This window comes from Pistacia vera, unplaced genomic scaffold (assembly GCF_008641045.1).
Source record: "Pistacia vera cultivar Batoury unplaced genomic scaffold, PisVer_v2 Contig631, whole genome shotgun sequence".
Classification (NCBI taxonomy): Eukaryota; Viridiplantae; Streptophyta; class Magnoliopsida; order Sapindales; family Anacardiaceae; genus Pistacia; species Pistacia vera.
In genome coordinates this window covers 324,932-352,242 of record NW_022196481.1, presented here as the reverse complement: position 1 = coordinate 352,242, position 27,311 = coordinate 324,932, and the positions used below count along the sequence as shown (strand labels likewise).

The following is a 27,311-nucleotide window of genomic DNA, read 5'->3' as shown; positions in this document are numbered from 1 at the left end:
AACATTAAAACTTTTGAATTGTCTAAACAAGTATGCTAATTAATCAATAATTAATTTACAAACTTGTCATGGCCAAAATTTCACATAATCAAAATTATGTGAACAACATCAATTTTCATCAAAATTGACATATTTGCATCCATACAATGTTCTAAACACCAAGAATCATATTCTTCAAGCCACAAATATTGAACAAGCAACATTTTAACTCAAATCTCATTTGGCCAACTTCAATCAAACACTAAAATTTTAGTTAAATCTTGATGTTCGTGCCATAACCATCATGTTCTCTAAACAAAAATCATAAGAACATTGATAGAAATTAAAAATTTCAAAAACTTAAGCCATGGCCGAATTTTGCTAGACAACTAACATGATCAAAAACAAATTTTATGGCACATAAAGGATACACATGCAAGGATCTACAACTCTTACAAAGCAAGTTAACATGTAACTTCACAAATCAAAATTTGAAAAATTACACAACATTATTCAACATATGAACATGAAATTTTTGGCCAATTTTAGACAAATAAGGATCAAATCATTGGCTCTAATACCATTTGAAAGATGGAATACATGGAGACTGATGCATGTGATACTATAACATGTATATTCATAATTTGCAAAAAAAAATTCAATCAAATTGAAAACAAGTAAGGTATAACTTTTTACCTCAAGTCCTTAGAAACCTTGGAGACTTTTAATTTCAAGAGAAATTAAACAAAAGAGTATCCACACTAAGGTAAAAGAAGAATTAGGCCAAGAGAGACATTTAGGGTTCTTAGAAATTTTGATCTCTACCCTAAAATTGATATATCATTTTCTTTATATATGTAGCTGTTAGTGTAAGCCCTAGGAACCAATCGTGTCATCGGTTCCAAGGCATTATATTTTGTATATATATATTACTGTATATATTTTGTATATACATTTTATCTTATCAATAGAAGAAAGTGTTCTTATTTCATATGTGGTTTATTGCTTCATTTATTTATATGTATTACATGTGCAATGTCCGGATGATAAAAATCTTTAGAATATCAAAATCATCAAAGTATTCCCTACATAGGTAATATTAATTGGGCAATAATATTACATAGTAGGCATGATGAATGCCTCTGTAGAATATCATGTGATGGTATTAGTGTGGGTGATTATAAAAGTTATATCACTAGGGCATTAACATGGATAAGCGGTTGGTGAACTATTTATCGAATATGACCATTTATGATGAATCACATGGACATTTAAAATGTAGTCAATGATTTATCATAAGATCTTACTAGTGTATTATTAATCCTTAGACCTGAGACATTATGGTTGGATTCTACATAAACGCATGTGGTTCATATGGTGTATAAACACGAGGATAATCATGTCATGTGTTAATAAGCCGATTTGGCCATGTGTTGTTTATGTGTGAGGACAAGTGATAGTCAAGATGGAATCCGTTGACTTGGTATAGACTGATATCAAGTTCCTAGAGAAATGTTAAGATACATTGGAAAAGGGAAATCTCTGGCCGAGGTATATAAAATGTTACTTGAAAGGTTGTTTCATGATGACACATTCCATAAGTATTGATTGTCAAATTGATATAAAATTAAGATAAGGATTTTGACATACCATGAATCCATTCTTAATTAGGATTAGACAACGGAATGATTTGATTATACAACGCGTATGATTATAAAAGGGTTCGTTGGAGTGTATCTTCATTGTTACTTAAGGATTATGGAGCATTGCTAGATGCCTACCATAATCTGTGAGAGTTTTGTTCATAAAGATTTATGACAAAACATATCGAAATAGACTATGATATTGGGCCCACAGCTAGGCCACAGTGAACCTAAGAGGTCACACATAAAAACCAAGGAGAATGGAGAAATAACCAAAGAGAGTTGATTATCCAAGGTTGGCTAGCACCTACCAAGGGTAATAAAGTTATTTATATTATTATCATTGAATTAGATTGAATGGAGGGTTATATTAGTTATTATGAATAATTTAACGGTTAAATTGCTAATTGGAATTAAATGGAATTCCAATTCATAATTAATAATTTTCTTTATATTAAATTGGATTTAATAATGGGTTGTAATTGTAAACATATGAACAATTTAAGGGTTAAATTGTTATGTAAATAATTTAAGAGTTAAATTGTTAATTGTAATTAAATGTTAATCCAATGTTATTATTTAAAGAAGTTTAACAGCTTCATAATAATTATGAAATTATTTACAACTCCAAAAACAATTATGGAATTGTTTAAGGAAGTCCAAAATAATTATTGAATTTTTTACAAGGCTACTGAAAGATGAAATGCATGGAGAATGATGCATGTGAAACTATAACATGTATATTCATATTTTGCAAAAAAAATTCAATCAAATTGAAAATAAGTAAGGTATAACTTGTTACCTTAAGTCCTTAGCAACCTTGGAGACTAATTTCAAGAGAAATTAAATAAAAGAGTATCCACACTAAGGTAAAAGAAGAATTAGGCCAAGAGAGACATTTAGAGTTCTTAGAAATTTTGATCTCTACCCTAAAATTGATATATTATTTTCTTTATATATGTAGCCTTGTAAACAATTCAATAATTATTTTGGACTTCCTTAAACAATTCCATAATTGTTTTTGGAGTTGTAAATAGTTCCATAATTATTATGAAGTTGTTAAACTTCTTTAAATAATAACATAGGATTAACAATTTATCACAATTAACAATTTACCCTTAAATTGTTTACATAACAATTTAACCCTTAAATTGTTTATATGTTTACAATTACAACCCATTATTAAATCCAATTTAATATAAAGAAAATGATTAATTATGAATTGAAATTCCATTTAATTTCAATTAGCAATTTAACTCTTAAATTATTCATAATAACTAATATAATTCTCCATTGAATCTAATTCAATGATAATAATATAAATAACTTTATTACACTTGGCAGGTGCTAGCCAACCTTGGATAATCAACTCTCTTTGGCTATTTCTCCATTCTCCATTCTCCATTTTCCTTAGTTTTTATATGTGATCTCTTAGGTTCACTGTGGCCTAGCTGTGGACCCAATATCATAGTCTATTTTGATATATTTTGTCATAAATATTTATGAACAAAACTTCTATTGATTTTGGTAGGCATCTAGCAATGCTCCATAACTCCTAAGTTACAATGAAGATATACTCCAATGAACCCATTTATAATCATACGCACTGTATAATCAAATCTTTATGTTGTCTAATCTCAATTAAGAATGGATTCATAGTACGTCAAAATCCTTATCTCAATTTGATACAAATTGATAATCAATACATATAGAACGTGTCACCATGAAACAACCTTTCAAGTAACATTTTATATACCCTGGCCGGAGATTTCCCTTCTCCAATGTATCTTGATATTTGTCTAGGAACTTGATATCAATCTATACCAAGTCAACGGATCCCATCCTGACTATCACTTGTCCTCACACACAAACAACACATGGCCAATAGGATTATTAACACATGACATGATTATCCTCGTGTTTATACACCATATGAACCATATGCGTTTATGCAGAATCCAACCGTAATATCTTAGGTCTAAGGATTAATAATACACTAGTACAATCTTATGATAAATCATTGACTACATTTTAAATGTTCATGTGATTCATCATAAATGGTCATATTCGATAAACAGTTCACTAACCGCTTATCTATGCTAATGCCCTAGTGATATAACTTTTATAATCACTCACTGATACCATCACATGATATTTTACGAAGGCATTCAACATGCCTACTATGTAATATTATTGCCCAATTAGTATTACCTATATAGAGAATACTTTGATGATTTTGATCTTCTAAATATTTGTATCATCTGGACATTTCACATGTAATACATATATATAAATGAAGCAATAAACCACATGTGAAATAAGAACACTTTCTTCTATTTATAAGATAAAATGTATATACAAAATATATACATTAACATATATATACAAAACATAATGCCTTGGAACTAACGACACGATTGGTTCTTAGGGCATACACTAACACTCTCTCTCTGCAATATAAACTCTCAACTACACCTACCTCATTTACTTTGTCACAAGCAGCTCAACTTGTTGCTGCCAACTCTGCAACTGGTGTAGGTCATCTCGTTAAGCATTCTGGTGTTGAGCAAGCTATATCTGAAAGTTGAGTTTCTGATTCAAAAGGACTTCAAGCTTTTACCACTGCTGTTTCTAGTACCTCTAAATCTAGTATTAGTTCTTAATGAAATAGCTACAATGTATCTTTGAATTCTTCCAAGTTATGGCATGCAAGATTAGGACATCCAAATGTTAAGATTCTTAATGTTGTACTGAATAAATTGAATGTAAAGAACTCACTTTCTAGCAATAAAAAGTTTTTCTCTGAGGTTTGTCAGTATGATAAATTACAGCAATGTACTTTTCCCTTTTCTTCCTCCAAAGTAGCAACTCCATTAGATTTAGTCCACTATGATCTTTGGGGACCTGCTCAACTTCTTTCACATGAGGGTTATAAGTACTACATTATTTTTATTGATGACTTTAGTAGGTAAGCTTGGATTTATCCTTTGAGACAAAAATCAGAAGCATACACTATGTTTGTGCAATTTCATAGCTTCATAGAGAGACAGCTAGGTGTAAAAATGAAGTGCTTGCAAACCGATTGGGGTGGAGAATTCAAGTCCTTTGCTGGATACTTACAACATCATGGTATTATGTTTTGACATTCATGTCCATACCTTCACCAACAAAATGGTCGAGTGGAACTAAAACATAGGGTTATTACTGAATATGGGTTATCTCTTTTGGCTCATGCTGGTATGCCATTGAAGAATTGGTGAGCTACTTTTAGCACAACTACATATCTCTTAAACAAATTACCATCCACTGCACTAGAGTTTGTATCACCTTGTTATGTTTTGCTTCATCAAGAACCCAATTATAAAAAAAAACTTAAGGTATTTGGATGCAACTGCTATCCATATCTTCGACCCTTTTAGAAAAATAAGTTTTCTTTTCAAACAAAAAAATGTGCCTTCATTGGCTATAGTTTAGCCCCCAAGGGATATCAATGTTTATCATCATCCGATAGGGTGTATATTGCCAAGCAAGTGAGGTTTAATGAAGAAGATTTCCCATTTAAGTCTGGTTTTCATATAGGGAGTAGTGCAGATTATGTTCAACCTAATGAGGTCTCATATTGTGATAATGCTAATCTTTGGTGTCTTCCACAATTTGCGCATGACCTTACTTTTATGAATATTGTTCCTAATTCTTCTTCTCCTGCAAGTTTTCAAACATATCCTATGGTTCTAGAGTCTAATATTATTTCCTCTTCCTCTATGGCATACTCTCGGCATAGTCTACAGGAAGCTCAACCTGGTGCATCTCCCTTTGTTAATACTTCAATTTCTACTTCCACATAGCAAACAGACCAACTCAAGGTCGATATGTCTATAGCTCCTCAGCTTGAAAGTTCAACTAGAGCTACTCAATTTGAAGAATTTGTTCCCAGTTGGACAAGGTAGAAAGCACAAAACAATGTTAATATACCTGAAGCTTCCTAGTTTGATAGATCAGCTAAAGCTCCTTAGTGTGAAAATTCAATTCCTATTTTGATGAGTGATAAAGACTAAATTAATGCTTCAATTCCTATTTGTTGGGATTCATGCATTTTGGATATGGAAATGGAGAGAAAATGATGATCAAGATGATGGACATAAGATAGAAAACAAACCATAATAACATTAACATATTAATGTAAGAAAATGATAGAAAATTACCAACTCCTTTTCCTATTAAAAGCTTGATGTTAAAATTTGGAGTCTAGATTCTTCAAAAGAGAATGAAGAAACTCAAAATGAAGTCCACTCAAGCCAAAGATGAGAGAGCAGAGAGAGTGAGAGATTGCTTTTTGTTTCAATTGAATTAAAATGGTATAAAACTTAATTTATATACCATGGGCACAAAGTATAATTTTAAATGTTTTGAGAAGGCCTCAAACAATTTAAAATTAACTTGAGAATAAACATTTATGTCAAGTCCTTGGTTTTATGGTTAATTCATAATTAGACCAAATTTTAATTCCATTAAATACTTTAACCCTTTGGAATAAAACCAATACACTTTTGCCCCCATCATTGAATCCAATTCAATAATAATATTTAATAAATCCTTATTACCCTTGGTTAGTGCTAGCTATCCATGGATAATCATTTCTCACCAATACATTAATTCGGATGCAACCGTTTACGCCCGAACATCATTAATATGATTAATGATATGTATTACTCTTTCTCTTTGAGTTTGGTTTTATGTGTGACCATTTTGATTCATTGTGATCTAACCGTGGGCCCAATATCTGATTTTCATATGTTTCGTTATAATTCTTTATAATCGAAACTCCCACTGATTATGGTAGACATCTAGCAATGTTCCATAACCCCTAAACCACAATGAAGTGTAAACTCCAATGAACCTATTTTGATCGTACGTACCGTGTATCAATCTCTCTATTATCTAATCCCGATTAAGAATGGTTCATGGTATGTCAAAACCTTTAACTTAATCTTTAATCGAACTATCAATCGATACAATGGAATTCGTCAACATGAAACTACTTTTCATCTGATATTCATTATACTTTGGCCAGAGATTTCCCTTTTCCAATGTTTATTGACATTCATCTGGGAACTCGAGATTGAACTATTTTGAGTTAACGGATCCCATCTTGACCATCACTTGTCCTTGCACATGAATAACATATGACCAAACTGGCTTATTACACAAGACATGACTAGTCTCGTGCTTATACACCATATGAACCCATATGCATCCTATTTTGAATCCAACCGTGATGTCTCAGGTCTAAGGATTAGTGGTATACTAGCACGATCCTACGATGCATCATTGACCATATCCATGTTATTCATCGCAATCGGTCGTATTCGATAAACAGTTCACTAACCGTTTATCCATGCTAATGCCTTAGTGACATACTTCTTATAATCAACCACACTAATACCATCACATGATATTCAATGGAGACATTCATCAGGCCTACTATGCAATGTTATTGCTCAATTAACATTACGTGCGTAGGGAATTCTTTGATGATTTGATCTTTTGAAGATCCTGTCGTTCGGACATTTCACATGCGATATTAAATATAATATAATATAAATGAAGCAGAAAATCAAAATTTGAAATAAGAACACTTTCTTTTATTCATAATACATTTACAAGATATAATGTCTTGAAACCGACAACACGATTCGTTCCTAGGGCATACACTAACAAAACTCCCACTTGCACTAAAGTCAATCGCTATTGTATCTAATACCCATCTTCTCAAGATGATAGTCCAACTACTTCTGTGTCATCACTTTAGTGAGTGGGTCAACTACATTCTCTGCTGAAGGTGTTTTTTGCACCAAAATTTCTCCAGCTCTAACGAATTCTCTCAAAATGTGATATTTACTAGGGGTGTTCAAAAGCGGTTAACCGAACCGGTTAACCGCTTTTCTAAACCGAACCGGATTTTCGGTTCGGAAAAATTCCCGAACCGAAACCGAACCGGTTTTAGGGAAAACCGGTTTTTCGGTTAACCGAAAAACCGGTTAACCGTTTTAAAAAAAGCGGTTAACCGGTTTTGAACCGGTTTTCCCTTTTCTTTTTATAAAACTTTTTTTTTTAATTTTGTCCTAAATTAAATTGTAAATATAGACAATACATTGGAAACTAAGAAAAAAAATTTGGGTTGGGATTTTAGATTGAGTGAATTAGGGATTTATTTTAGTTTAGGTTATTATTTATTTATTTAATATATATATATATATATTTGAAAAACCGGTTTAGAAAACCGGTTTTCGGTTAACCGTTTCTAATTTTGCCCAAACCGGTAACCGAACCGAAAATTCGGTTTTTTGAATTTTTCGAACCGTAACCGAACCGTTTTTTCGGTTAACCGGTTTTTCGGTTCGGTTAGCGGTTCGGTTCGGTTTTTGCATTTTTTTGAACACCCCTAATATTTACGCTAAATATGTTTTGACTTTTGGTGTGCTTTTGGCTCATTTGCCTGTGCAATAGCACCAGTATTGTCACAGTATAAGGTTATCGGATAAACCATGTTTGGAACCACACCAAGTTCAATCATGAACTTGTGCATCCAAACAGCTTCCTTTGCTGCTTCTGAAGCGATAATGTATTCAGCTTCAGTTGTGGAATCGAAAGTAGTTGATTGTTTAGAACTCTTCTAACTGATTGCTCCTCCATTGCATATGAAAATGAACCCGGATGTAGACTTTCTATCATCCACATCTGATTGAAAATCAGAATCAGATTATCCTTCAATTTTCAACTCTGAACCTCCATAACTTAGTATTAGATCCTTAGTTCTTCTTAAGTACTTGAGTATCGTCTTAACAGCTGATCAGTGTTTTTCCCCTGGGTCAGACTAATATCTGCTTGTAACACTCATAACATATGCAATATTAGGCCTAGTACATAGCATAGCATACATGAGACTACCTACGGTTGAAGCATAGGGTATTCCACGCATCTGCTCATGCTCCTGATCAGTCTTTGGACTCATATCTTTTGAAAGATTAATTTCGTGACTACAAGGCAAAGTTCCCCTTTTGGAGTCATGCATGCCAAACCGTTTTAGCATCTTTTCTATGTACATCTTCTGGGATAAGCCTATTAATCCTTTCGTTCTATCTCTATAGATACGAATTCCTAAGATGTAGGTCGCTTCTCCTAAGTCTTTCATGGAGAAAGTTCCAGATAACCACAACTTAACTTCAATCATCATCCCAATGTCATTTCCCATCAATAGCATGTCATCTACATATAGTATGAGAAATATGATTACATGATCCTTTGTCCATTTATAAACACAGGGTTCATCTGAATTCTTTATAAAACCAAACGTTTTGATTATTTCATCAAACCGAATGTTCCAACTTCTTGAAGCTTGTTTTAACCCGTAAATGGATTTATGCAGCTTACACACTTTATTTCTTTCAGAACTGGATACAAAACCTATAGGTTGTTGCATGTAGATATTTTCCTCAATAAATCCATTGAGGGAATGCATTTTGACATCCATTTGCCATATCTCATAATCATAGTGTGTAGCTATGGCTAGCATAATTCTGATTGATTTAAGCATAGCGACTGGTGAGAAAGTTTCCTCATAATCAAACCCTTGTTTTTTAGTATAACCTTTCGCAACCAGTCTTGCTTTGTAGGTCTCTACATTTCCATCTTTGCCAATCTTTCTCTTGAAGATCTATTTACATCAAATAGGAACTATTACTTCTAGAGGATCAACGAGAGTCCATACTTGATTAGCATGCATGGATTCTATCTCATAATTCATAGCTTCTAGCCATTTTCCAGAATCGATATCTAATATCGCTTCTTCATAACTTCTAGGATCACCCTCATGATTGACTTCTCAAATCATGATATATTCAAAAATTTCTTCATGAAGTAACCCATATCTTTCTAGAGGTCGAGATACTCTAGATGATTTACGAATCAAAACCATTTCAGGTATTAATGTTTCCTGAGAGGGACCACCCATTTGAGTATTTTCGGTCTAAGGCTCCCCAGACTCTTCATAGAGCACAATTTTTCTTCCTGCACCACTCTCTTCTAAGAACTCTTTCTCAAGAGTGCATTCCTACTTATCGAAATTCGTTAATCAATGTGGAAGTAAAAATAATATCCCAAACTATTTTTGGGATACCTTATAAACCGACATTTCTCAGATTTAACGTCCAACTTGTCTGTCTTGACAATCTTGACATAAGCTGGACAACCCCAAATTCTCATATATTTAAGACTAGGAGGTTTACCATACCACATCTCATATGGTGTCATCTCAATAGATTTAGATGGTATCCTATTCAGAATATGCACAGAGGATTCAAGGGCAAATCCCCATAGTGACGTTGGTAAGTCCGTAAAACTTACCATCGACTGTACCATATCCAATAAAGTACGATTCCTCATTTCAGACACACTGTTATGTTGCGGCATATACGAAGGAGTCAACTGGGATATTATACCATTCTTCTTTAGAAAATCTCAAAATTCTGTACTTAAGTATTCACCACCACGATCTGATCGCAGAGACTTAATACTTTTTCCAGTTTGTTTCTCTACTTCATTCTTAAACTCTTTGAACTTTTTAAAGGATTCAGATTTGTATTTCATTAAATATAAATACCCATACCTAGAATAATCATCGATAAAGGTAATGAAGTATTGAAAACCTCCTCGAACCATTTCATTAAATGGTCCGCATACATCTGAATGTACAACCTCTAATAATTCTTTGGATCTTTCCCCTTTACCCTTAAAGGATGATTTGATCATTTTTCCTTGAAGACAAGATTCACAAATTGGATAGGGTTCTAAACCCAATGGGCTTAAAAACTCATTTGCTTTTAACCTGATTATCCTTTTATCTCCTATATGACCTAATCGATGATGCCAAAGTAATTTTGGATTAATTTCATTTCGAGATCTCTTATTTGTAATGGTATTCGTTATGTCATAATCATTCATTACCAAAACATACAGACCATTTGTATTAATTACTTTGCCAACTAATTCATATCCAAAATAAATTAGACATTCATTTCCATTAAACTGTATTTTGTAACCAGATTTACATAAAACATAAATAGAAATGAGATTTCTAGTTGCTTTGGCAAAATACAAAGTTCTGTACAAATACAAAATGTGTCTTGATGGCAATGTCAAATGGCAAGTCCCCACTACCTCGGTTGCAACTTTTGCTCCATTTGCCATCTTCAAAATGACTTCACCTTTTAAGAGTGCAGAACTATTCCGCAGTGCCTGCAATGAAACACAAATGTGAGATGTAGTAGCTAAATTTAATATCGAGGAATGATCATTTGAACTAACATTTAATTCAAATTCTATAACATAAGAATGGAACATACCTGCTGGAGCTTTTTTCAAGCTCTTTAGATAAAGAGGACAATTCCTCTTCCAATGTCCATCTTTCTTGCAATGGAAACACTAGCCTTTATCATTGACCTTTTTTTTGCCCTTCTCAGTCTTAGAAGCATCCTTCTTAAAAGGCCTTTTCCGTGGTCCAACTTTTAGACCTTTTTTTTGCTTTCATTGCTTCTTCTTGGTCTTACTAGAAGAAGCTGCAAAAACATCCTCTTGCCCCTTTTCCTTTGTTCCCTGCTTATAAAACTGTTGAATCTCATTCAACAGTTCTGCAAGAGTGCACTCAATCCTATTGAGATTATAATTTGTGATGAAGGGCTTGAAACTTGGTGGAAGGGATTGCAGAATCAAATTCACCTCAAGACTGTGTGGCATCACAATCTCAAGTGTACGCAATTGCCCTATAATATTACTCATTTTCATAACATGATCATCCGGGGCAACTCCCTCCTTAAGCCTCATTGTGAATAGTATCAAACACAATTCGTACTGCTTCACCACTGAGTTCTCACCATACAACTCTTGTAAATGAATCATTATCTCATTCGCACTTTCTATCTTTTCATGCTCAACCTGGAGCTCAGCATTCATTGATGCTAGCATGTAGGGTCGAGCTCGTAAGTCATCCTCCTGTCACTTACTGAAAACTTCATTTTCTTGCGGTGTGGCATCAAGAGACAAAGAAAGTGGAAGAGGTGCTTCCAAGACATACCTGGCCTTTTTGAAGTTGAGAATAATTCTCAAATTCCTTAACCAATTATTAAATTAGGTCCGATCAGCATGTTGTTATCGAGAATCCTCAAAAGCAAGTTATTGCTCATTTTCATTAACTAAATATCACAAAACACCGAAAGAGACTACAAGGAAAAATATAAGTTTTATTAGTGTCTTGTAAATTCAAACCCTTTAATGCTAATCTTATTAGCTCCCACTGTTTTATTCAAATCCCATACTCCCCTAAATGATGATTTGGAAATTTCGTTGGAATAAATTTCTAGTGGGGAATCAAATTCTTATTAAATTTAATTAAACTTCACATAATAGAAATCTTGGTCAATTAAATTTAATAAGTAGGAAACTATTTCCTTTTATATCACTATATAAGGTATGATTCAATCCTTGTTTATAGTTTTGGATACCTCATATAATAGAAATCTTGGTACCCTAGACTGGTTAAATCCAACCCATTATGCTTTCTTAAAATAGAATTTCCATTATACCCTCACATAATAGAAATCTTGGATATTATGAAAATTTCTATCCAAGAACTAAGACAATTAATTCCATGTCATAAAATTAGCATCCCTCACATAATATAAATCTTGGGATCTCTAATTTTATGCCAAAGAATTAATTGGCCCATAATGGAAGGCTTGGATCTAATATTGTTTGTCAGGGAGATTATTAGGTTTAACCTTTGATTAAAAAATGTTTTACATTTATCACATACATTAATTCAAATGTATCCATATAAATATAAAACATGGTGGGATGATCATGAGGTTTTGGAAAATACATCCTAATCAGGTAAACTATTCACCTAATTCTATTACTCCTTGCGGATCTTCATCCGGTGATTGATCGGATCTACATCCTCCGTCCGGTCGTACGATTACATAAACCAATTTAGGACACGCAGACCCGGATAACAAACTAATAATAAAATTAATTATTATTACAAGCAATTGAAAGAATATTACATGCCCAAATATCAAATATTTTTGGGAAAAATAAATATACACCCATGATCATCCCATAATTAATATTCATCCATCACATTAATAAATATTAATTCAATCAAGGGCATATAAATAAATATTTATGTAAGTTGCAATATTTATAAATAAAGAACTTCGTGTAATAAATACGTAAAAACATGTCATGATTGAACAAAGGTACATGCATAATTTTACTATCCGTAAACTTATAATATTATTATATTATCCATCACATAAATATAAAGAAATAAACTTATAATATCATTATATTATCCATCACATGAATATAAAGAATATATATATTTATTTATTTATATATATATCCTAATTATTTCATGCAATAAATGTATAAAATATGCCATGATTTAACCAAGGGTACATGCATAATTTCATCACCATAATATTTATAAATAATATTATATTGCCCATCACATTAAAAAAATCTCTCACATCACATTCAATCAAATAAAATTAAAAAATGTAAATCTATGCGTCATGCACCGATTTTTACTCAAAGATGAATCAACCAACTTGCATTCACAGCACAATCTAAGTCAAATGCATTTATAGACTATTGTATCACAGATAACACTTTCAAATATGCATTTAAAATATATTATTCATTTGAATAAGTTTTGACCGAATTCATCCCTTCTCAAAATCATCAAATTTGCATCAAATATGCTTATATTACACATGCATGTATCATATGAATGAGACATATTCATATTTAACAAAAATGTATCAAGATGCAATAAATCAAACATACATGTTACATATGACTTCAAGAACAAGAAATTTTGTATTCTAAATATCAAAATTTCATAGAAGCATGTTAATAAGCATGAATATCACATATCCATCATCATTTGTATTCAAAATACACAATAACTTCAACATGCATCTAAAGAAAAAACATATTCATGCCCATACCAAGCCATTTTTCACCAAAAATGCTACATGCATGCATGAATTTAAACATGCTCTGATACCATTGTTGGGATTCATGCGTTTTCGACATGGAAATGGATAGAAAATGATGATCAAGATGATGTACATAAGGTAGAAAACAAATCATTATAACATTAACATATTAATGTAAGAAAATGATAGAAAATTACCAACTCCTTTTCCTATTAAAAGCTTGATGTTGAAATTTGGAGTCTAGATTCTTCAAAAGAGAATGAAGAAACTCAAAATGAAGTCCACCCAAGCCAAAGATGAGAGAGCTAAGAGAGTGAGAGATTGCTTTTTGTTTCAATTGAATTAAAATGGTATTATATACCATGGGCACAAAGTCTAATTTTAAATTGTTTTGAGAAGACCTCAAACAATTTAAAATTAACTTGAGAATAAACGTTTATGTCAAGTCCTTGGTTTTATGGTTAATTCATAATTAGACCAAATTTTAATTCCATTAAATACTTTAACCCTTTAGAATAAAACCAATGCACTTTTGCCCCCATCATTGAATCCAATTCAATAATAATATTTAATAAATCCTTATTACCCTTGGTTAGTGCTAGTTATCCATGGATAATCATTTCTCACCAATACATTAATTCGGATGCAACCGTTTATGCCCGAACATCATTAATATGATTAATGATATGTATTACTCTCTCTCCTTGAGCTTGGTTTTATGTGTGACCATTTTGATTCACCGTGATCTAACCGTGGGCCCAATATCTGATTTTGATATGTTTCGTTATAATTCTTTATAATCAAAACTCCCACTGATTATGGTAGACATCTAGCAATGTTCCATAACCCCTAAACCACAATGAAGTGTAAACTCTAATGAACCTATTTTGATCGTACGTACCGTGTAGTCAAATCTCTCCATTATCTAATCCCGATTAAGAACCGTTCATGGCATGTCAAAACCTTTAACTTAATCTTTAATCGAACTATCAATCGATACAATGGAACTCGTCAACATGAAACTACTTTTCATCTGACATTCATTATACTTTGGCTAGAGATTTCCCTTTTCCAATGTTTATTGACATTCGTTTGGGAACTCGAGATTGAACTAGTTTGAGTTAACGGATCCTATCTTGACCATCACTTGTCCTCGCACATGAATAACATATGACCAAACCGGCTTATTACACAAGACATGACTAGTCTCGTGTTTATACACCATATGAACCATATGCATCCTATGTTGAATCCAACCGTGATGTCTCAAGTCTAAGGATTAGTGGTACACTAGCACGATCCTACGATGCATCATTGACCATATCCATGTTATGCATCGTAATCGATCGTATTCGATAAACAGTTCACTAACTGTTTATCTATGCTAGTGCCTTAGTGACATACCTCTTATAATCACCCACACTAATACCATCACATGATATTCAATGGAGACATTCATCATGCCTACTATGCAATGTTATTGCCCAATTAACATTACTTGCTTAGGGAATTCTTTGATGATTTGATCTTTTGAAGATCTGTGTCATCCGAATATTTCACATGCAATATTAAATATAATATAATATAAATGAAGCAGAAAATCAACATGTGAAATAAGAATACTTTCTTTTATTCACAATACATTTACAAAATATAATGTCCTAAAATTGACAACACAATTGGTTCCTATGGCATACATTAACATTATCTGCCACATCAGGAAAAACAAAATCACGTTGTTGTCCCTCTGGTAGTAACTCATCCGCAAGGTACTGCTGGTGTTCAGTTGGAAGTATTACCTCCTTGTTGTCCCTCTACCTCAGCTACAAATAGCCATCCAATGCTTACCAGATCCAAGACTGGTTCTAAACCTCATCATTCATATCAGACTTTCTTGTCTACTTGTCCCATATTAAAGAAGCCAAAATCAGTCTCTGAAGCTTTACAAACCCTTGAATGGAAACAAGCCATGACTACTGAATATGAGGCACTTTTGAGAAATTAAACTTGGGAGCTTGTGCCTTATGAAGAAGGAATTCATGTTGTTGGATGCAAATGGGTGTTTCAGACAAAATTAAATTCAAATGGGACTCTTCAGAAGTACAAGGTCAGACTTGTGGCTAAAGGGTTTCAGCAAACCCCTGGCCTTGATTACTTCAATACGTTTTCATTGGTTATTGAAGCAGCTACAATTAGAGTTATGCTATCTGTTGCAATGCATCAAAATTGGAAAATACAACAGCTCGACGTTAATAATGCTTTCCTAAATGGGGAATTAGCAAAAATAGTGTTTATAATGCCTCCTGAATGTCTCTCCTCTACATGTTCTCAAGGTAAACAAGTCTGTCGATTACACAAAGCCTTGTATGACCTTAAATAATCTCCACAAGCTTGGTTTGACAAACTTAAGGCTGCATTGCTAGATTTGGGGTTTGTTAATTCTGCTTCAGATGTGAGTATTTTCTTTTATAAGAAGGATTCTCAAGTTGTCTATTACTAGTCTATGTAGATGACATTTTGGTGATAGGAAACAACAGTCAGCTTATTGATCAAGTAGTGACTAATCTTCATAATTAGTTTGCTTTGAAAATTTTGGGAGAGGTGCAGTATTTTCTTAGCTTTGAAATTAAAAGAAATGCTGCTGGTTTACTTTTCACTCAAACTAAGTATACATAGGATCTGTTGCAAAAGGCTGGAATGGAAGATTCAAAACCATGTCCTACCCCTATGGCTACTGGAGTGAAATAAAGAAAAGAAGACAATGAGATGTTTGATCAGCCTACTTTGTATAGAAGCATTATTGGGGGTCTACAATATCTGACCCTATCCAATTTGACTTAGCCTTTTCAGTAAATAAATTAAGCCAATTTTTACAAAGTCCTACAGTAGCTCACTGGATAGCATGCAAAAGAATTTTACGATATTAAAGGAACTTTACAACATGGTGTTATATTCACAAGAAGTCAGAAGTTCATTCTTGAAGCCTATGCTGATGCAAATTGGGCTAGTGATATTAATGATAGAAAGTCCACCAGTGGGTATACTATATTCCTTGGGGGTAATATGATTCAATGGTGTTCACGAAAGCAAAAGGTAGTCTCCTTATCATCTACAGAGGTAGAGTATCGATCTTTTAAGTCAAGCAGCTATTGAAATTGTGTGGGTTCAACATTTATTTGAAGAACTTGGAATTACAATTAATAATGTGCCTGTGATCTGGTGTAACAACATGAGTGCTGGTGTCTTGTCCTCAAATTCAGTTTTTCACATTAAGACCAAACATATAGAGATTGATGTGCATTATGTGAGAGAACTTGTTGCAAGAAAAGCTCTGAATATGCAGTACGTATCCTCTGAATATCAGGTTGTAGATATCCTCACTAAGGCTCTGCCTAGTAACAGGTTTGTTTTGCTACGAGATAAGCTTAATGTGACTTCTGTGTTGACTGATTAGATCAAGTTCTATTTCTGGTTTGTAAGTTGTCAAATGAAGCTTGTTACTGAGAAGCGTTGTTGATATGTTTTGCTCCTGTGATCTACACTGGATTTGTATTTTTTTTTTTNATCCTCACTAAGGCTTTGCCTAGTAACAGGTTTGGTTTGCTACGAGATAAGCTTAATGTGACTTCTGTGTTGACTGATTAGATCAGATTCAAATGAAGCCTAGTACTGAGAAGAGTTGTTGATATGTTTTGCTCTGTGATCTGCGTTGGATGTGTATTTTCTATATCTGCATTGTTAAAAGATGATTTGATTGGGATCTACAATAGTAAAGTTTTTTTTGGTTTTTTTTTTTTAAATTGGTGTTGAGATGTGAGTAATCTGGAAGCTAATGTATGTTGAAGTCATAGTATATTTTGTGAAGTATATCGCGTGCTACTGTTGAGGGTGTAAAAGCTAATATGTGGCAGTATAATTTTGAAGTGTTTGAGGTGTTATCAGCATGAGTAATAGGAATAGTTGTATATCAAATGATTAGCAGCAAATGATTTAGTAGGAGTGTTGCATTTGAGGGGAAATATTGGAATAAAGGAAGAGATAGAAGAATTCTTGATATACAGAGTGGTTTAGCTTAAGGGGAAATATTGGAATGAAGATAGAAGAACTCCCAATATATCTGGGTTGTGTTTGTAATAGAATAAAACTTAGTGGAAAACGGTGCGTTTTACTTTGTGTTCAATGCATAAAAACATTGCTACCTTGTAATGGATTTTAGTTAGAAAAATTAGAAGAAGAAATTCACAATTCTTTCTCGTCTTCTCTAGATTCTTTTCTTTGTTTTTTGTTCTTTATTGTTCTTTGGTTAAACAAGAATCTTCAAAGATTAAAGTTTCCGCTCCCACTAATCAATTAATAGCAGTAAAGATTGATTAAGCAGAATGATGGAAGGGTAAATGTTTAAAATCAAATAAATAGAGTGTTTGTTGTGAAATCAAGAAGACACAACAATAATTGTTGTTTGGAAATTGCATGTGTGGCATATTCATGCATGTGTCCCTAAATTTGTGTAGAAAGAGGCAGATGGGTTGGTAATGGATAATTACTTGTATATGAATTGGGGTCAAAAGAGGATGACTCAAACTTTGTCTTCGTCTACTTCAATTCCCCTTTTTAAAAGCATAAATAGATAGATAGATAGATATTGAAGCAACCACGAAAGCTAAAAGCAACATGTTCATTTTGATGGTGGGTCTCCTTCTCATATTTGTTTTAAAGGAATGCCACCTTATATGACCATTTCACTGTGACCTTCTTTTTCATTACTTGTACTAAGGCTTTATTCGGTATTTTCATTTGATTATAACTAGAGCGTATGTGGTTATTGTAGTTTCGTTTTCATAGGATGATGATAGATATTTATGTAATGTCATAGTATACAAGAAAGAAAGCCAAGTTATCAAACTTTATATGGCTTGAACGTTGGGAAATAAAGAAAAAAAGAAAATGATGAAGTGATAGGTGGACCACCGACACGTGCCGATTTCGCACCGACTTTTAGAAGACACCGTTATGCTGGTTGACTTTGTAACGACAAACCCATGGATCTGACATTTGTTTTTCAATCATTCCACCGAAAGTTATACCACCCCCCAACGTGGATCACTTGTTCGCCACATTAACTTAACCCGAACCCATCTACCCGTTCGGTTTAAAACTTTGCATGGGTCTTTTAAATGGATATAATTAAAAATTGATTTGATCTGATCTGACAAACTCCTCTGGAATTATTTTTAGCTATCTAAAACTAGAGGATATCATAAATTACTTATTAAAGTTATAAATCAAGTTATTCTTCGTTAATGTGGGTCAAATTTGGAATAACAATTCAAACATGTTTTAATTATGGTCGGTCCGATAGAAGTCTCTAGTGTAGACTTTGGTGTTGAAAATTTTAAAACACCCATAAATTTTCTAAATTCAACATAGTAGTCTAATCTCAAAAGTTGTATTTTGGCCCCATTCAATATACTTCATTATGTAATTCTCAAATTATTCAATTATTTTTCCCTACCATATACATTATTACTTGTAAATTTAGTAGTAATACACAGAACTATGTTTAAGCTGTAAAATCGAAAAAGAATTATACTAATATGAAAAGTAATATTTTAGTTTTATAAATATCTATCAAGAGATATACTCCCCTTAGATAACATGTTTGTATTTATTTTTAAATTTAAGAACATCATCAATTCATCATTGATAACTTTCGTATAATTAAAATTTTGATTAAATAAATACACAAAGCAATATTTAAATATTGGTTGACCATTGTATTTGTATCACAACTTTCTTCTTAAATTAAAGATTTTTCATCCAGTTAAATAAAAATACTAAGGAAGAATAGCATGCACATCCACTGTTAATAATCCAATCGACCAACAACATAATGCCACATCACCGTACGGACAGAAAACAGTGATGTAACTGTATTTTTATTCTCCAATCTCCACCACCAGAAGTCCGTACGCCCTCTGATTTGCCCAAAACGATTTAACTTTAAAAAGCTAAATACTACTGTTGAATGTAGCTGAATTAATTTTACAGTAAATTAATATTAGTGGGAGAATGAAAAATTGGAGTATAAGTAACGACACTAGAAAGACAAAACGTGTGGGTCCTATTCCAACCAACCAACCACGAGAATTTGTACAAAATCTTTTTCTCTTCTCCTATAAACCCCCCTTCACTCCTCTGCTTTTCATTCACCATTTTAACTACAAACACACGCACCCTCTTCCCCTGCCTGCCTTCTAAATCTCTCTAATTACGCCCCCATTTTGGATTTGTTCAACCATCTTTACCGCTCGCTCTCCATGTTTTTCCAATTTTTTTAGTGTTTTCGTATCCGATTCTTGTTCGGATTAGATTTTGTAATCACACTTCAGATTCTGTAATTCGCTCTTGTTTCTTCTTTTGACAATTTTTTTTCATCTTTTTGTCGGTTGTTTTTTCGCTATTCGGGTTGGTGATTTACGTTTGATTCGAATATTTTTGCAATCTTTTGTATATAGAGTCTTTTACGTTTGTTAAGAGAGCGAGCGGGTAGTCAAGATTTGTTCAGTTTTAATCTAATCAATGGCTGCAGATAAGAACAGTGGCAAATCCAAAAAGGGTGTTGATGAAACCACAGAGAGGATGGCGACGAGCCAAGATTGGGATATTGGTAAAGGCAAAGATGTCGATTTTAATACTAGTTTCGAGAGGCGTCAGCAATGGAGGCCCGTTTTAGAAGAAGCTTCCATCTCACAAAGACCTCTCAAGAAGATCCGTAGCCCTGAACGTTTTCAATCTTCATCTTCTGTTACTCATCAATCACAGTCACCTTCTTTTTATGTTTCTCCAAGTTCAGCTTCTTCACCATCTTCTTTGTCTTTGCCATCTTCAAGATTTTTTCCTTTTGCTTTTGATTCATCTCAACAAGAAGCCATGCAATTTTCTCAACAGTTGAGAACATCACCAGCTCCTCTGCCTCTTTTTCGACCTCCGATACAACCGACACAAACTCAGCAACAAATGATTTCTTTCAGTTCTCATCAACCACAGCACGGCTTTAATTATCCTCAGTTTTTCACTGGAGAATCAGCGCTGGCTTATCAACAACAGCAGCAGCAACTTCTTCAGTATTGCGAAGCATTGAATTTAACCCCGAGAGGAAGAATGATGATGATGAATAGGTTGGGACCAGATGGAAGGCCATTGTTTAGGCCTCACGTTCAGCCTTTAAACGCTACAAAGCTTTACAGGGGAGTGAGACAGAGACATTGGGGCAAATGGGTAGCCGAGATTCGTCTACCTCGAAATAGGACTCGCCTTTGGCTTGGAACATTTGACACGGCTGAAGATGCCGCCTTAGCCTATGATCGCGAGGCCTATAAATTGAGAGGGGAGAATGCTAGGCTTAATTTCCCTGAATTGTTTCTGAATAAGGATAAAGCAACGTCCACATCTCCTGCTTCAAATGTTTGTTCTTCACCCACTACTCATGAAAGTTCAAGCTCAAGTTCAATGCCAAGTCGATTCCTAAGCCAGTCTCAACAAGCTCAAGAAGGCCTGAATTTGCAGGTTATGAGTAGGGAACCGATGCCGCCACCACCACCACCACAGCCTCAAGGAGACAATCCTGACAGTAATTCAGGAATAGGGTCAAGTGAGGTTACAGCGAGTGATGAGATGCAGGCGGTTGCCGAGGGTTCTGGTTCAGGAGAAGGCGTTTCGGGCTCAGAAGATTTAGTATGGGGAGAAATGGCAGAGGCTTGGCTCAATGCAATTCCAGCTGGTTGGGGTCCAGGTAGTCCAGTTTGGGATGATTTGGATGCCACTAACAATCTTCTAATGCCTTCAAACCTTCCTTTTGTCAATCAAAATCAGCATGAATTTAATGAACCTGATCGTCATAAGCAGCAGGACAATTTGGGTTCTGCTTCTTCATCTTCATCTTCTTGTCCCATGAAGCCCTTCTTTTGGAAGGATCAAGACGGATAAGTCACCCACAAGAATCATCCTTGCAAGTGGTTTACGAAAACAGTTTTTCTCTTCTCGCTTTCTCTCTATTTTGTCAGGTTTTTGGACCACTTTTTGATTTTTCTCACTGGTTGCATATTTTTTTCAAGATACCATCCTGTGATTTTCATCTCATCTCTACATTTTCCCTCTATCTTTAGAAAAGTTTTAATCCTCTTTATCTTCCACTGGTTGCCGATTTTTTTCACAAAACAACCTGTGATTTCTTTTTTTTTTTTTTTTTTTTCTTATTCACTCATTTTGCGTTCAAAGGCTTTTATGGATGGATTGTTCTTCCTATTAGATTCTCCGTCTACTTCCACTTGAATTGCTGCAAAAAAGGCTGCGTATTTTCAGGCCTTTTAGTAGTGGTAATCTAGTTGATGCTCTATAGATCATGCATTTTGTCCCTAGTGGTACTAGTATCTCATATGTCTCTAGCTAGAATCATTCTCAATCATGTTTTTAGTTTTGTCTCTTAACCTTTGGGGATGGAATTGTAGTGATTTTTAGTGCAGGACCAGCATAGAAGGAGACAGTTTTGTGATCTCCTCTTTGGTCCATCCACCTCGAGCTCTCTATTTTTCTGCTCGGTGGATGAAATCAATATGTAATATTGTACATTGTGCAGTTCATTATGATTACAGCATTTCAATTTAATGTCTATTTTTACAAACAGTGGTAGTTGTAATGACGTAGTTTTCATTTATTATTTGGGTTTTTGTTCAACTTTGTTGGTTAATTCTGAGCCACCACACACACAGATTGGGTCTAATACTTCAAACGATCTGAAATCATGTAATTAATGGGTTATTACTTGTGTTTTTATTGCGTTCTAGAGTGTGCTCCACTTGTTAGTCAAAATCATTTATCATCCGCAGAAAGTAGTAAGCATTATGCTTATTGTGATACCAAATTGAAGATGCAGATAACCTTGGGAATCATCAGATGTAGTAACCTAATCTTCCTAGTATAAATATTTCTAGTCAGGGAGCCGACCAAATCAGGAATTTAATTTATGAAACATACAAATTGTGGAATAAAGTGATTTGGTGCATTTGGGAATGATTCCTTCCATACACCGACTTACAGCAAAACTATTTGATAAGTTTACTGGAAAAACATTAACGACTGAGAATGAAATTTTTTTCAAAGCCAACATCAGGAGTTTATAATATAACCGGAACCGAGGTCCGGGTACCCGGATAAGAATTAGGACTGAATTGTAATTTTTATAACCTGTTAGGGGTGTCTGGTAATTTTTGGGGATGTTTTTGTCATTTTTTAAAAAGTAGGGGGATAAAAAATTAACAAGTTCTGGTTCTAGGTTTCTAGGAATCGGAATCGGCCGATTCTTATTTCGGTTTTAAATTTTAGGAACCGATCGATTTTGATTCTTTTAAAGAATACAGGATACGCGGAACTATTCACCTCTAATAATAGTAAAAAAAATTCATGAACTCTAATCAATACCGAAATTGAACTTATTTCTTAAGCAAATGCTATAAGAAAATATTTCCGATTCTTTATACAATCTCAAGCAACATAAATTCTCTTGTGACAATATCCTTGTGAACCATGATAATAAAACTCACACATTTATGATAGTGGTGATCTAAAAATTGAAATAAATTAAAATGAAGAAAAGAAGCTAATAACTTGATTAAAATAAAAATAAATAAATATCTAGAGATTGATTAATGGAGTAAAACAAAGAAGATTGGAAATTGAATAGATGAGGGCGAAAGGTGGGGTCAGTCACCGGCCCATGAGATCATGTACATTTCTTATTTGTGACGGCACGAGAATGATGAAGTAGAGATAAGTTATGAAATGATGCAGGTGATATATTAAAGGAATCATAACCTTAAATAAAAAAAAAAATCAAAATATCTAAAACAACCATGGACTTGGAAAGCTGCTGTTGCTTTCTGTAAACCAAACCCAAACTTTTAATTGTCTTGGTGCGGCTGCTACAGTCTTCTTCTTCTTATTATTTATTTTTCCTTGGTTATACAATATTCTTTTTTGCCTTGACTACCCATGGGAAAGTGATGTGTAAGTTGAGGACAAACTTGGATTGGTAATGGGTCAGCATAAATTAATCTGTAACCATTATTTGGGTTGAGTGGACATGTTTTTTTTTTCATAAATTTTAAGTCAGCTGTTGTTCCTAGAACTTGGGGAAGGGAGGCATAAGAAGATAACACAATATGGCATGGAAGCCTGCATCTATGGTTCATTGACTACTAGTATTGCACAAACTTGGGTTTGGCAAGGGAATTTATACCATAACTATACTCATCTAAAAAAATAAAATTTAGTTTCGACAATAAATCATACACAATACATTAGATGAATCTCCTCATAAAATAAATTGAGAGTCAAAGCATAATGAATAAAAAAATACAGGGATCACTACTTTTCAACTTTCTTTATGTTTGTGAAATAGGGCGTAGCTGTTATTGTAGATGAGACCTTATTTGTGACCTAACCAATTATAAAATTAGGTCATAGTCGTAAACTCGTAACATTACTTATAAAAAAAATAGAAGATTCAATCGTCAGAATTCACGCCATCCCTCTTTGTTTTGTTGACTCCGTGGACTGTGGTTGTGTCTAAATGAGAGTTTAAACGCCTCTTTCCGCTCTTCATACAAGTCCAAGGAGACTATGGTTGGGCTGACCCAGAGCCCAACCCATTAGTTTTGTTAGAACACTCTAGAAGTGAAACCCATTTTGCAAGATCACAGTTGGACACACATATCAAGGGAATCCAATATTCAAAAGCTCATTGGGTAATAGAATCCACGTGGCTAACTAGTCAGCAATCTATAATTGTCTTATCTGTTCTCAAAACTTAAGCCCAAAATCCAATATCTAAACATTAACTTCAGAAAGGGGGTCCTTAAAGAAAATAGTGCTTAAAACAGCAACATAGGAAGAGCTCATCCAATCATGGCTCTCCAAACATCCTTTTTACTTGCTTCTATCTCCATCTACAAAGAGGTCGGCTGCTAGTAGAAATCAGCTCCCATTTTTTTTTTTTTTTTTTTTTTGGGTACTTGTAAAATTCTTGATTATGATTTTTCACTAGTATTAGTGTATTACTATTAGTACTGGTTTACTAATGGTTTCTATTAAATGGGCTTCGTATATCTTCTTTGTGTTGACAGGGAAAGTCTAATGTTTGTCTTAAGGAGACTAGTTTCTTCGGAGTTACAATCTCATCACACCTTAAAGCTGAGTTCAAGTCTTCTCAGATCAGTATAAAGGTAGCTAAACTATATCGTCAATCCTCTTTTCTTTCTGTATTCGAATGCTAGTTGCGTGCAGTAAGTTTCAGTGAGTGGTGTAAGGGATTAACATGAATATTCATTCAACATACGTTTTTTTTCTCGAAAGTATTAAGTGCTAATGAAAATGTAGTCAGTAACGAAGATTATAACCGGAGAATTGTAAATGATGTTGTTCTTTTTAAGTCCATGAGTTGAATCCTCTCAATTACTATGTAATACGCATATATAATTTTTGCTATGTTTTGAGAATGTTGATGTTGTTTGCACTCAATTTGTAGCTGATACTTAGAAATTGAAACTATGGTCATTCATAGAATCCACAGATGAGTGAAGAATCCATTTCAAAATTACTAAAATAGCAAACAGTTACTGAAATTTACATGAAATTCAGTTCCATGGACTACCTGACAACTGCATGTAAGAGCACCTCACTTTAAGATAAGTAGCGTCAGTTGTTTCTAAGTTCTCGTAAACACAGTCAGGTCTTATCTTTTTATTTAATTAACCATAGTGTTTCACTTACAGAATTTCAGAAAAAGGGAGCTACCCATTGTAACCGTTAAGGCTCAAACAGCTACTACAACTGCTGCAATCACCCAGGCTGCACCAGACGGAAAGAAAACTTTGAGAAAGGGCAATGTAATAATCACTGGAGCCTCCTCTGGACTAGGTCTGGCCACAGCCAAGGCACTAGCCGATACAGGAAAATGGCACATTGTTATGGCGTGCAGGAATTTTCTCAAGGCTGAGAGGGCAGCTAAATCAGTCGGCATTGATAGGGAGAATTATACTGTCATGCATCTTGACCTTGCCTCCTTTGACAGTATCCGGCAATTTGCTGATACCTTCCAACGTTCTGATAGGCCGCTTGATGCTCTGGTTTGTAATGCTGCTGTCTACTTACCCACTGCCAAGGACCCATCTTACACAGCTGAAGGATTTGAGCTTAGTGTTGGGACAAACCATCTTGGTCACTTTCTCCTCTCAAGACTGCTTCTTGATGACTTAAAAAAATCAGACTACCCCTCAAAGCGTCTCATCATTGTTGGCTCCATCACAGGTACTGACTTGGATGCAGAATCCAAATTTCCATAGACTGTCAATTGGAAATTGCATGCAACACAAACATTTAGAGATATAGAGATCAGGGGTACAAAGTAAAAAAAAAAAAAAAAAATTGAGTGTTAATACATTGATTGTTTCAGAATTCTGCAGTGAAATAGGAGTTATATGCAGCCGTCAGAATTAACTCATGGACTAATTAATGATACACTCATTGCATTAGAAGTGTAACTTTGAACATATGGTCTTGTGTAAATCTATATGCATAATTCAAGAACTGAAAGTTATGACAGAAGGAGAAAAACTTTTAATGGGGTTTTGTTACTGCTTGCATTTTAGGAAACACAAACACCTTGGCTGGTAATGTGCCTCCAAAGGCCAATCTTGGGGATCTGAGAGGTCTTGCAGGAGGGTTGAATGGGCTGAACAGCTCACCTATGATAGATGGAGGAGAATTTGATGGTGCTAAGGCCTACAAAGATAGCAAAGTCTGCAACATGCTTACTATGCAAGAGTTCCATAGACGCTACCGTGAGGAGACAGGAATCACCTTTGCTTCGCTCTACCCTGGTTGCATAGCTACAACAGGCCTGTTCAGGGAGCACATTCCCTTATTCAGGCTTCTTTTCCCTCCCTTCCAAAAGTACATAACCAAAGGCTATGTATCAGAAGAGGAAGCAGGAAAAAGGCTCGCACAGGTCAGTTGGGCTCCTTAATTTATAGTTTAATATATCTGTGGGTCCTTATATTAACACCTCTTTAATATAGGTTGTGAGTGATCCAAACCTAACAAAATCTGGAGTTTACTGGAGCTGGAATAAGAACTCTTCTTCATTTGAAAACCAGCTATCTGAAGAAGCCAGTGATCCGGAGAAGGCACGTAAGATGTGGGAGGTTAGTGAGAAGCTCGTTGGATTGGCCTAAAGGAGTTAATGAACACCAACAACCTACCTTTTTAAAGAGAAGATACACTTTGAACTTCATATCAAACAGGAAAACTCCGCACGATTTACTTTCCCTTGTGGATTTAAGAATTTTTCAATGACAAGACAGTAGAAATATTCACCCGTTTGGTTTGCATAATATGAGAACAAGGGAAGTTTGCTCTTGATAGTCCTTGAAACTTGAACTGATGTATTGTTAAAATGCTAGATGGTCACTTCAGTTAAGTTTTAGCTGTACAGTATTCCCAGATGCAAAAAAATTACATTTGAGGGGTCAAAGTTTAATGTTAAACTAAGGAGGAAACCAATGAGAATAAGGGG

At 34.2% G+C, this 27,311-nt stretch overlaps 3 protein-coding genes across 3 annotated transcripts; 2 read left to right on the top strand and 1 right to left on the bottom strand.

Moving 5' to 3' along the window:
- Positions 1–11,204: 11,204 nt before the first annotated feature.
- On the bottom strand, positions 11,205–11,630 carry LOC116111341. Its single transcript, XM_031397537.1, has one exon. The coding sequence runs from the start codon at positions 11,628–11,630 to the stop codon at positions 11,205–11,207; it is 426 nt and encodes a 141-aa protein (XP_031253397.1).
- Positions 11,631–19,899: 8,269 nt separating this feature from the next.
- LOC116111351 (ethylene-responsive transcription factor ERF054-like) lies at positions 19,900–22,361 on the top strand. Its single transcript, XM_031397549.1, has one exon. The coding sequence runs from the start codon at positions 20,261–20,263 to the stop codon at positions 21,665–21,667; it is 1,407 nt and encodes a 468-aa protein (XP_031253409.1). The 5' UTR covers positions 19,900–20,260; the 3' UTR covers positions 21,668–22,361.
- A 2,197-nt stretch (positions 22,362–24,558) lies between these two features.
- LOC116111352 (protochlorophyllide reductase-like) lies at positions 24,559–27,154 on the top strand. The gene is made up of 5 exons (XM_031397550.1): positions 24,559–24,694; positions 24,862–24,960; positions 25,510–26,044; positions 26,386–26,744; positions 26,815–27,154. The coding sequence occupies exons 1-5, from the start codon at positions 24,644–24,646 to the stop codon at positions 26,968–26,970; spliced, it is 1,200 nt and encodes a 399-aa protein (XP_031253410.1). The 5' UTR covers positions 24,559–24,643; the 3' UTR covers positions 26,971–27,154.
- The last annotated feature ends 157 nt before the right edge of the window (positions 27,155–27,311 follow it).